The sequence below is a fragment of the Accipiter gentilis genome, chromosome 8 (genome assembly GCF_929443795.1).
Source record: "Accipiter gentilis chromosome 8, bAccGen1.1, whole genome shotgun sequence".
NCBI lineage: Eukaryota > Metazoa > Chordata > Aves > Accipitriformes > Accipitridae > Astur > Astur gentilis.
This window is the reverse complement of record NC_064887.1, coordinates 24,247,716-24,260,741: the sequence shown is the minus strand read 5'-3', so window position 1 is coordinate 24,260,741 and position 13,026 is coordinate 24,247,716. Positions and strand designations below refer to the sequence as shown.

Here is a 13,026-nt window from a genome sequence, read left to right as displayed (position 1 = left end):
AAGATTCACATATTTCAGGGGCAGTAACTTTTCAGATGTAATGCAGAAATAACTGTGACTGTCTCCCAAAGATATATTGGTCTGTACAAGATTGCAGACTCTTTTTACCACAGCTGTTGCAACACAGAATCGGCATACCATTATCAACTACAGCATTAGAGGGTCTCTGAGGTAAACTGGGCTCAAATTATCATGATGCATCAGCCTCTGACAACCAGTTAAAAGTAGTACTTGAAAGACCAGAGTTTCTTCCTAAATGGAGTGTTTGTAGCATCAAAGCTCTTGGTTTTATGTCTTCCAAAATTTTATGCAGCATGTACCAAGAATAACTCTGTACTTGCGTCTTTGAATCAACAATGCATTTCTGAATTCACATGAAACTGGATCATCCATTGGATCTTTGTCTTGTTAATATCTTTTTTTTTTTTTTTCTTTAACATTGCAATATATCCAAAAAGGAGGTCAACCTTCTGATCATCATCTAGGCTTTAACTGAAGTTAGCTTTTCATATAGTAGAGTCTGTAAAGAGATAAACCAACAGGTGGTGAACAGCAGCTCTGCCCCATGCCACACTCCCTGACTGTGGAGGGCCATGAGCTCGAGAGGCCACAGCCGGCTGCCGTGTCCTGGCCCCCACGGAGGGGGTGCCAGCAGTTGTGGGGGGATCACCCTGCTCTAAAGCCTTTACTGCTTACCTTGCCCTTGCTGTTTTTTCAGGGATGCATTACCTTGCTGCCATGTGTTGGCCACATCCGATATAGACAAACAGTTTCACTGTTCAGATTTCTGTCCTTGGGTTGGGGCATATATAGTTGATAGACCTCTTACATTAATGTTCAGTAATAAGTTGTTCTTGAGAAGAGATGAGTTAAGAGTTCTGATTGCAGATACAATAATGAATGTGTGAAATTAAACATTTTGTTTATTGTGGGGTCTATTAGTATATTTTCATACATACTCTCCAACATTTATAGAAATTTTCTGTTTTCCTAGGCATTTTTGCTGGTAGCTTTTTTAGCTTATTTAGAACTTGTATGCCTCTGGCACTGTGCCATGCAGAAATACTGTTAAGTTCAGCTGGAACACAGAGATCTCAACCTACCCCTCCCCTCCCCCCCCCCTCCCCCCCCCCTTTTCTCTTTTTCCTCCAGTTCTGTGTTGTCTGAACTATAGATAAGAGGTGCTGGTGACTTTACTTTTCATTAAACCCCACAGTGGGGATGGCAGTAGGGTTCTTGGGGGCGAAAACGGTGGCTGCAGGAAGGACCTGGTACCTACCAGCAGTGCTGCTGGACGTTTGATGTCCTGGCACATGCAGATCAAGCAAAAGCTTGGTGTTTTTCAACAAGCTGTTTGGTTGTACTTGAAGTAGAATAAAATGTGTTGGCTTCGGGAGAGCCTGGCAAAATAGCACAGTTTTATTATTGTAGCTGTGACAGAACAGTTATTGCAGTGGTGGAAGATCTGTTCCTGGGCTGGAAGTAATGGTTACGTTAATAGCATATGATGTTATTGATATAATACCACATTTCATATTTTTTCAAATTTGAAAAAAATAAAAGGCAAATATAAATTCACAAGCTTAATCAAGTAAGCAAAACAGTAATAACTCACACCAAAGTTAGTTTTTCATTGGCTTTAAAACCCAATCAATTATTCTTAAAGCATACAAATTTTAATGCAAAAGGACTTCTTACGTAGTTTGGTGGTTTTTTTTCTTTTCCCACCTACTAATTGGAAAAAATTTTTTGTGAGTGATATATAAAATGTTCTACTTAGCTATTACTGTTGCTATATTGTTAACATCTTATTTATTTAAACAGAGAAACCTCACTGAATATTTTGTTGCTGTGGATGTGAACAACATGCTGCAACTTTATGCCAGTATGTTGCATGAGAGACGAATCATTATTACCTCTAGCAAACTAAGCACTGTAAGTACTTCACACATCTCCTTTTAAGTAGAATATATTGAGCCTTTCAGAAATGACCTGCAGACATTTGTGGGTTTAGATATGTTCCATGTGTACTTATGAGACAATATCTACATACTTTTCTGATATATGGTTTTAGTCTAGCTCTTGAAGTACAAAAGTCTGATTTATATAAGACCTACTCAGATACATTAAGTCAGGTTAATTATTTTTCTTATCAGGAGATGAGAGTTCTTTAACTCTCCTGAGTTCATTTCTGTGCCTTATAACCTAAAAAGAATTCTTAAGGGCTATTATAAGATCTTTATTATTCACTTGTGGCTTATTCCATTGGAGGCACTTGAAAGAAATCAAGGGTCCATAATAATAGCTGCTATCCTAACCTGGTAATAGGTAGATTCATCTTTGTTAGAGTGGTTTGGGAGTGCATACTGTAGTAGCTCTGATTTAGAGCAGCTCTTCAGACTGATAATAATGTACAACTCAAAATAGCATTTTTTCTTTTTTATTAAAGGTTTTAGGCTACTGCCCACATGAAAATGTTTTTTTTTTTTCCCTTATGCCTGCTTAGACTGCTTAATAAAAGAACGTTGTGTTTCATTTTGAAAATATACCTAAATATTCAGATGTTATTTTGTTTTACTCTTCACAGAATCTTATGAGTTTTTAAAATACCCTATATTTTGAAAATATTCCCAAGATTAATTTTGCATTAGTACAAGACTGTCACTTTATAACCAACTTTCATCATAGAGTATATTTGTTACGCTGAATGTTTAGCCTGAATGTTTAGCCTGTAAAGCGTAGTCGTTGAAAATACCTTTATTTTTTTTTCAGCAGTACTGCATAAAACTTTTTGTTTAATATGCTTTCTGTTGTGGAAAATCCACTTTATGCTCCTGAACACTGCTAATTCTACTACAAAATAAATGAACAATTGTTTTCAACACATAGGTACAAAGTTGGATATAGTACTAAAAATTTATATTTTCAAAGACTTGCAGGTGCTGATTTCCAATACATGTGTGTGCATGTAAGGAGTGAGAATTTTTGGATTATAAATAGTGGATAAAACCCCTTTAAATTCTTCTGAGTCAAAAGTAAGTTGAAGATGGAGAAGATTCAGAATGCCATAGAAGGCTGACAGGTTTTACAATTCTAGGTGGTAGTAGCAATTATATAACTGCCTTATTATTTTTTTTTAAACACCACAGTGTTGGGTCCCTCAATCTGCAATCACTGTTGCAGTTAGGGGAATGCAGTAAGACAGCACTTTACCAGTGGTTTGCAGAATATGGAGCTAAGTAAGTCTGTGGTGACTGGAGAGTAAAGGAGACATGGGGTAATGTAAGCAGAGGCCACATGAACAACTGAAAAACAGAAAAACAAGTAGTGAATGAGTATAAGCAACCTTCAAATTACTAGATTATGATATATTTTTTAACCACCAAAGATTTTACTTTATGTTAGGAAATTTCAATATTCTATCACACTTCCCCCCTCCTTCCCCCCCCCCCCCCCAAATGGCTAGGGGAAGAATTGGGTAATAAGTATAAGACCACCCAAATGAGCAGAGAGAATTTGAAGGGAAAGCCGTTACAAAGAACCTGGCTTAATAGAAGTTCACATGATGTAGCCAAAACGTGGAATCAAAAATTTTTTTTTTCTTCAGTTTGCCAGTCTGGGACCCAGCTTGCTATATTAATTAATAAAAAAACCCAAACCAAACCACACGATGAAAAAACCTCAGCTCCAATGATGCCCCAGTCAAACCTCTTTTACTGCTGCAGTAGAGTGGCGTTAGGAATCATGATGGCAGCTCTGTGCCTCTGGAAGATTCATTCTGCAGATGGGCACGTGTCTGTCTGCTTAATGTGATTTAAAGCTGTACTCTCAGCCTACATTTGGATCCTCTTAAGACTTGTGTTTGTTGGGCTGAACATCTCAGCTGATCTGTGTTGCTATGATATGACAAGAGAAGAGGAGGTATCAGAATCACACTGTGCTGATCTAAACCACCTTATTTCTATGTTCAGATTGCAAGCTCTTTGGAAGTCATTACATAACAGCAGATATGATATGCTGGTTGTGAGAAACTTTTACCTTTATTCAAAATTCAGCTGTTACTTCATGAAAAGGTTTGGAATAAATAGCCATCTTGATGGTGTCCTCACTTGAAAATAATTTCTGTCACTCTCCTGGACAAGGATAGGTAGCAATAACAGACATTTGTAGTGGCATTTGGACGTCCTGAAGAATGTGCCCAAGCTGTTCGTGTAAACAGTAGATTGCAGGTCAAGTCAAAAAAGAGAGAACACATCAATTTCACTTTCTTCTGGTTATTTTTTCAGTCTACTTGCATTACTTAAGTCATAGCTAAATGAAATTACTACCACATGATGTCGGATTCACTTTTGATATAGGACTGGGTTAATTTTCACTTGCACTAGTGAGTTCTGATAAAACAGAAGAATAGACCTGGCTTATCAGGAACTTCAGCGAAGAACCTGCTACCTGCTGATCTCTTTCATAAACAGAGCAGGACTGATGCGAGGCTTGCTTCTTTGCAGAGCAATATGGTTTGAAAAGTAAATTAAACACTTCTCAGTATCTCCTGTAAGAATTTAATTGAATTGCCAGGAATAATTAAATGTGGTTTTGGCATAAGATATTTCTTCTTTAAAATGTTGGATTGCTTAATATAGTACAAATAAGCAAATGGAGTGCATTTGGACATTAGCATTTGCTAGCTTTGTGTTGCTGTACTGTTGTGTATAAAACACACCAGACTGGTACTTTGCGTTGCAAAGGTCGTGTTTCAATATTCCTAAATTACAGCTTGATGCTTGAAAAGATTATTTGCTCAAAAACAGTGCTATCAAGTACAACTTTCTGTTAAGGGAGTTGTACCTTATCTTTGGGGTTAACTGAATATCAAGTGTTTATGTCAGTTCATGAAGACTAGGTTGTGATGTCACCTTCAAGTTATCAGCTCTGTTTTGGTTCACTATCTCGGGGCAGTGACTGATAGCAAAAGCCATAATTCAAGGCCTTGCTCACTTTCTCCTTGCCCTTCTTGAGGGGGGCCAGGAATGGAGAACTACACTTATGTACAGGAATTCTTTGTCTAGCATTTCTGCCCTATAAATTTCTTGCTTTCATTATACTCAAGTAAAGGAAAAATGAAAGGGAAAAAAATGATGCTATATTTAAAAAGGTTTACTTTGGAGAAAAAAGAGAAAGAGAAAAAAGGTTGCCTATTTTAAGCGGTTGAGTAGAGGGGTTTTTTATTTAAAAAAAAAGAAAAGAAAAAGGTAAGCACCGTTTTATCCTGAGGGTGTGTTTCAGTTGTCAGCTTATATTTTATTTCAGCCAAGCAGGTTTTGTTTTAAGTGCATCTTCTGATTTTTGCAGTTATGTATTCTTTATATCTTTCTTTAAATTGATTTTCTGTGTTTACCCCCTTTAAAAACTCCTTGGTGGAATCTTTGTCTCCTTGTCCTACCAATTACTACCAAGATATACGTGGAAACTTCTCACCACTCCTTTCTGTCATAGCTTCTGGGTCATTATTTGCCCTAACTGTTGATTCTTTTATTAGCTTGACTTTCCAACTGCTTTAATAATGGACTTTTATCACCAACATCACAGCTTGCTTCAGGCTTAGTGTTAGAGTGAGATGGATTCAGCTAGTCTGAGGATTATGCTCTGTAAGATCTGTTTGTAGCAAAAATTACAATTTCTGGCTTTTGAACAGTAAACTATGAAAGAGAAACAAATTATATGGCTTTGGATTAAATGAAAGGAATGAAACAAAGGAATTGATCTATTCACAGAGGTGGCTGTTAGTTGTTTCACTTCAGCTGTAAAAGGAGGACCTTTCCTAAATATCATGCTGCACATTCTTGCACAGCTCCATTTTCTCACACGTCACTGCATCTGCATGTATTCTTATTAGTTGCATGGACCTGTATGAGTTTCAGTACAAATAATTTTTTAATTCAGTCTTTCTATAAATTATTAAAGTGCTGGGGATGCCTTTTCCAGGAATGCTGAACTATAGCATTGATTTTATGCATGCTGGAGGCAGGCCCTAGATGTTTTGGCCCCAAGTGCACCTGCTGTGGTAGTCTACCAGAACATCATACCACACTCTCATGTATTCAAAGCAAAGGAATAAATCATGATTTTACAACAGTGCATCAGTTGACTTATTGCTGTTTTGTGACCGGAGGTAGGAAGGATTGCTGTTTAAAGCCATGTCATCAGTTCTCAAGTCACTCAAGCATGAAAGCTTGTCATATGCCTCTGTAATTGTACCTCACCAGTCTTTCCCTAACTAGTCAGCTGGGGCTGTGCGTTTTGTCTCAAACACTCGGCTGGCCAGTGTCTGACAGGAGCTTTCTCATCATCCTGTCAGTAATATGCTAACTAGAGTGTATCTTCTGCGGCCTACACTGGCAGGTGGAAAGAATGCTACATTTTAAAGCAAATCTCTAAACGTTATCTCCATTTTGACCAGTATTTGTTTCAGGTAATACAAGTCTGATGTGTCTGAGAGTATGGTGGTTGCAAAGTCCTGCTTTGCACTGGCTGTGGGTTTCTCTGGCAATCCCTATAAAAACAAACACATATGTCAATAAAAAATACAAGTTTTTTGTTGTGGGTTTTTTTTTGGTTTATGGGTTGGTTTTTTTTTTTTCCTTTTCCGTGAAGGAGCACTGAGTATAAATTTATACTTTTACTGTTGCTTATACGCAAAGAGAGCTTTCTGCAGTTTCCTCAGTCACCCTAAGTGAGTTGGACTGAGCAGTGGCTTCATGTTCCTTGCCTCATTAGTCTTGTCCAGGTATGGTGACACAGGTCCATGGTCACTCAGGCACTGGGAAGATGCAGATGCTTCTTGGAGAATGTAATACCAGCCGCCAGAGAAAGTGAAACACCCCTTACTCTAAACACATTGTCTTTGTGAATCGCTTTGCTCCTCCTGCATCCGACCCTGAATCCGAGATTCTCGAGTTTATTCCAAAATTTGTATTTCCCAAGGCAGTAATGTTGTCAACTGAATCAGAAAACAACTGTGGTGGTTGTCTGTTTCTCTCACTTCAGTTAAATCTCTCTGCAGTTTACATGTTGGAGATTCATGGATATGGTTAAAAAAACTGCCAAGCAGTGCTTTGTGACTAGGCCAGATCTCTGGGATGGGGAATGTGGTTTTGGAGCACAGTGCACGTTAGTGTGGAGGCTGGAAAGAGAGAAAGCACCTCATTTGTATTTTTATGTTTCTGAGGTCAAAGCTGGCTATTTATGGAACTGCTTCTCTGGTGCAAACTAATGATCCAAGACAGTGGAACAATTGGCCCCATATAGGCCTTCCATGTTGGAGAAAGTAGTGGCATTGGGAGCTGTCACACAGCTTAGTGACGTCCTCATATTGCCTTATGCTCCAAGTTCCGATTAAACAAACTATAGCATCTAATTTATTTTAATTGTGCACTCTAGTGCAGTCACAATTTTATCTGAAAAAGTATTTACGAACTGTATGGCAGATCTGTTGTAAATAATACTGTTCCAATAGTTTAAAAAAATGTAGATTTAAAAGTTAACTTGTATCTTAAATCCCTGTGATGTAGTACACAGTGCGCAGAAATGTGCAAGGGCTAAATTTAGTTCTTGGAAAAGAAGAAATGGATGGGAATTTATTATTAACTTGCAAGGCAGAACAGGTATTCCACTGATACTCACTGAGCTCCCAGAAGCATAATTAGAAATCATTTTGGAATATTAGGTCAATTAGACCGTTTGGTCTGGGAGTAGATGAGGAGTGGTGTTTAATGATTTTTATTTTATTTTTTATTTTATTTTATTATAGTTTAGGTGTAAGCAGTCTAAGAGAAACTGGGCAGAGGTGTGTGTTGTGGGTGCAGTTAAAGTCCCATTGGGACAGCCATAGGGAGTGTACTTCTAGCAATGAAGCTGCGGGATGTCAATATGGAATCAAAATGTGGTTAGGATATATAGCGAGACCTGGAAAACTCTCCCAGTCTTGACGTTTCAAATTGTTTTCCCATTGCAACAGTGTAATATTTGGAGAAATACTTGTGAAACAATTTGTGAAAAGAAGTTAAATGTATGGAAATGTCTAAAATTATTTTACTTTTAATGAGAGGGGGAGAAAAGCAATAAAAAGTTGCAGGTTGCTATCACTTGCTATCTATGTAAAGCATGGAGAACCGTATCACTGGGTTATATTAAAAAAAAGATTAAAATCCCAAAACCCAAACAAACACCCCCCCCCTCCCCCAACACACTGTGAAAGAAAAGCACGTAGACAGAAAGACAGATGTACAAATTCATTTTAAAATTAGATTTTTCACTTATTAGCACTTTCAGGAAAAAGAATAAATACAAGATTAGGATAATCTGGGGCAAAAGTTGTTTCTTCTTCCAATTCATATAATCTCTGGCAATTCAGTAAAAACTGCCGGAACAAAATGCTGTGTAGAGTCAGTGCAGGCACTGCTGTGGGCATATGCAGTTTAAGGGAAGCCTTTAAGTACTGCATCCTTTGTGGTTGGGCTGTATGAGAACTGAAAGAGTCTGTATTCTGTTGACTGGAACTGTCTCACCCCGTAAAAGAAGTACCACTGAAGCCATTGGTGGCCATGTGAAGTATAAGATGTGAAGACAAGTTACTGAAGGGTGTGTGTGTTATACCAGCTCTCTGTTCTGGTGTGCCATTATGTCAAGATTTCCCATTTTTCATGGTCACTGCTGCTTTATCACTGTTTTTTCCAAAAGTCACCAATGATGAGATGAACTATAACATAGTCAGTGGTTATCTCTACTCTTGCTCGCAGTAAATAAGTTGTCTGTCAGCTGTTGATAACGAAGCTGTTCCCTGCTGCTTCTTAATTAGTGTATGGCAGAAGAACATACCATGGAGTTACTCTGGGGGAGGAAGTGTTAATAAAAATTGTTTTCCTGGAAACTCTCTTTTCAGAAGAGAGAAACATGTGCAGAACTCCCTTGTTTTATGGGAGGGTAGCTCTTCCTCCATGGAGACGGGTCATAAAATAAAGGAGGGAGGAAAGGGGGGGTCAGGAGATGGTCAGGAAAAGGGACAAAAAGATGTGTATGTTTGTGTTCTTCTGTGTTTTTGTGAGAGAGATAAAGAAGTTAGGAAGTAATGTCAAAATGAGAATAAATAAATTATCAAGAATGTACAGAGATGAAATGAAGAAATTTGAGAAAACTGAAATTATTGAACAGATGATCTAGAGAAGCATGATTAGTTTATTATAGGATAGACAAATATCAGACAAGACCTGTTAGTTAAACTAAACTGTAACGTCTTGGGGATAAAAGCTGATGACTGACTTCCAGAAGTTTCATTTTCAACCTATGAAAAATACTAAAAAGTGGGATGAAGAAAATGAGTAACTGAATCAAGTTATGTGGCGTTTACTATGCCACCCACACCTGCTTTGTTATATGGATACCTCTGATTACCTATAAAAGTGCATGTACGTCCTTAGTATAGGCACAGTGTGCCAAGTGGTATTCCTTGTTGAGTGCTCACCTGTCTAATACCACTTCAATTTTATTTTCTGCTCAGCTTCCATTATTGGGAAACATGTCACTCCTGGAGCCATAGGCAAGAAACAAGCCGTGTCTGTGGTCTTTTCTTTTCCGTTCCAAACTAATGCACAAGAATGATGCCATAATGCTGCTTTGTGAATCAAGAATTGCAAGAAAAGAATGAAATTGATTGTATATGAAGTGCTGTCAAATTCATGAATAACACTCTTCTCTTCCCTTTCCTTCCCCCAGAAATAATGATAAAAGGAAGTGAATAATACTAAAAAAACCCAACAAACCCAAACCCAAGAGACAATAAGTTTTTTATATTAGTGTTTCCTTTTTCACATTTAACTTTCACGATGGAAAAAGTTAAAATTTTCATCTGTGAACTGGAAATATATTTCCCTTCCCTTTCTCCTCCTTCTGTGAGAGAGGAGAGCTGGGGGTCTCATCTTGCCAACAGGAGGAAAATGCATTATGGCTCATTTAATGGTCCTCCCTCTTTTTCTTCTTAAAGATTATGGGGATGGCAGATGGGAAGTGATTAGCCAGAAGCTAAATTAAAGAAATGCATAAGAAGTGGCTTCGGATGTCATGGCTTGGACAGTATATTCTGTTCTCTTCTGTTGCTAAATTTTTTTCATCAGTGACTTCTGACTTCTCACCAATGCCAGCAGAATGGACTGAGTTTATGATTTAGTCTGACTATTTATTCTTTAGAGCTGGGAAAGGATTTATGCTGTGTTGTAAACTGGCGAAAGCAAGGGCTCCCTTCCCACTTTTACTCCCCAGCTGTCTTCCCCCCCCTCATTCAAGAACTGGATAGGAAGGTAGGTCTTAGTAACTGTTAAGTATCGTTAGGGGTTTGGGGCCTGATCTCATTCCCAATCAAACAAGATCTAGGTATGGATGCCTAACAAAGCTGGTAGTCTTATGAGTTGTAATAATGTAGAGGAGAGGCTTCCTTTCAGGAAGCCGGTAGTGGTTTCTCAGTAATTCTCATGCACTGGGATACTGGGGCAACAGCAGTAAGAGTTGGTCCAGGTTGATGGTAGTTACTGGAACTGTGGTAAAATGGTGACCCATCCCCTACAATTTATTGCTATAGGTATTAATAAGTAGATGAGATAACTAAACAGAATCTTTGGCATCTTTCAACATATGTGTGGTCAAGGCAGCGGGAGGGAACAGTTCTTTGGCCCAATGGGACTGTGAGGGAGGAGGGAGAGAGCACACCAGTACCCGTTTCTGGACATGGTGTTGACAGAGATTGACAGTGTTTGAGGGTGTTTCAGGAAATGGCTTTATCATAGTGGTTCTTTAGTTGCTTACAGTACATTTTGAAAGGTTGTATGGTATCACAGGTTAATTTCACTTTAGCATTTTGTCTAACTTCAGTTGCTGTTTTTGGCTTTCTGACAAGATTCTGCTAATCAGTTTCTGTCTTTCTAGTTTGTGCATTGTGGCATGTACAAATCTTGCCACCTATGCTCTGCCTCTCCTTTTACCTTTGGTTATAGAAAAAGCTTTGAAGGAAATAATTTATATAGATTGAAAGTAACTGCCAGGTAAGTTTTGTGCAGGATACAGAATAATTATTTTCATGTTACTTATTGAAATTATGTGAATAATAGGTATCAAATAAGCATAATGTGTGAGTCTGCAGAAGATCTTTCAGCCGAAGTAGTATGGTTTTGGACATGTTGCAGTTATTTCTTTAGCAAAAACTGTAATTAGAGAAAAAAAAAAAAGGGGTGGGGTGGGCCTAGTCCCTTTGAAATGCAGAGTGGAAAGCTTCATTGATAGAAGTGAGCATTGGGGTAGCAGATACACACATCAGAGTTACTGCATCCACGTGAGGGATAGGGAGGAGCTGCATTCTTAATGTTCCCAGGAGCAGGTAAACCTGCTTTGATCAAGTCTGGAACTAAAACTTTTCTTGACTGTTCCTGTTCAGCACTGCGTAGGTTTTGAACAGTCTTCCCAAGTAGCTGCTTATGGCCATAAGGGGGAAAGTAACTAATTCTCTAGAATTTGTGTATTATTTCAGTCATGCAGGGATTTGGCAGTAATCAATTTACCGTCACCGAATAATGAATTTTGCTAACAAACTTCGTAATGTGGTGTCTCTCTATTTGGAGAGACTGTATTATCACCAGGCACGTAGTTCCAGCACTTTTTTTTTTTTGTTTGGTTTGTTTTGTTTTCAGGAGACAAAGATAAATTATTGTAGCAGAATCACTACAAAACTCTGGAGAAAACACCACGTACTTTCCTTGCAGGGTGATGAAAGCATACATGGTGATGCTGGCTGCAGTGTCTTATCAGAAGAGATCAGAAATAGACTGAAACTTTCAGTTGTACTTGGTAGTGTTAGTAAATTCTTTACTGATAGAATGGGATAGTAAGCTTCGTTTCATGTCCAATGCAAAATGCTAGGCATTTCAAATTAGATTTGTCTATTTATTAGAGAGTTGAACATTGACATTTTTTAACTGGTTCAATTGACTTATGTTGTTTATGTAACTTAAACCCACATTATTTAAACCAATTTTAAAACCATAATTGATTTATTTTTTAAATAAAAGTTGTTTAAAATAGAAGATTTTTTTTGAAATGGAGAAAAACAGTCTAAAAAATCAAAATTGTTGGAAGCAGGAATACTAAAAGTTCTGTTCAATATTGACAAATGGGTTTCAGCAAATACTTTACTTAAAAACTGCCCGCCCATTTTATTTTGGATAGAAACACAACTCTGGTTGGTCTTTTCCAGTGTAGTGAACTACAGGAGGATGCCTCAACATCCTTTGTTTTCTCAAAACATGTAATAAACTATTAGGTTTGCAGTGACTAGGTTTTGCAGCACAAAATAATTTAAGATTCTTTAGCAAACTGAAGAGTTGAGCAATGATATATGTGTGTGTATACGTAAATATACAGGAAGTTTTTGGACAGATGCTTTCACCTTATATATACAAGCTTATCTGTAAAGCGGATCACAGTTCACAGCTGATGTAATCTCCAGTTGTCCCTGGCAAAATAGGTAAGGTTGTACACAGCCTTGAAGATGACTTCAAGATAAATTAGGATAATGACTACCTGTCTTGAGAAAGAGATTTTTCTGTTTTATGACATTTCTCTTACAAGAATTTTTAAAAGGTGGATCTTGACAATTCCTTTTGGAATAGATAGCATCAATAGACAGGCTCCATACAAATGCCTTTTTCCTCAAATAGCTTAAGGAACTGTTTTCTGCAAAAGATCTCACCACTTGGTCAAGCAACAGATGCTCATTTCTGCATGTAGGAGCTTGTGCTGTGCTCTCTGCCTTTCCATCTCCTCCTTCAGTGTTCGGCAGGGTGCCTGTTGAGGCTCTGGCTGGCTCCGCTCCCAAGCGCAGATGCTGTTGGACACCCCCCAAATGCAGTGTTGCCTTTAGAGACCTCTGAGTTCTGATGTAAGCAGTGAGGCTCTACCTGGTCCCGGAATGCTTTTCACATCTCTTGA

General features: G+C 38.1%; 1 protein-coding gene across 7 annotated transcripts in view; it reads left to right on the top strand.

Moving 5' to 3' along the window:
• Positions 1-13,026, top strand: part of DENND1B (DENN domain containing 1B) — a 171,383-nt gene that overhangs the window by 90,684 nt on the left and 67,673 nt on the right. For all 7 annotated transcript variants that reach the window (XM_049807720.1, XM_049807717.1, XM_049807716.1 and 4 more), the window contains one exon: positions 1,825-1,935. In XM_049807720.1, the coding sequence (XP_049663677.1) occupies positions 1,825-1,935 (111 nt within the window). The remainder of the gene's footprint in view (positions 1-1,824; positions 1,936-13,026) is intronic.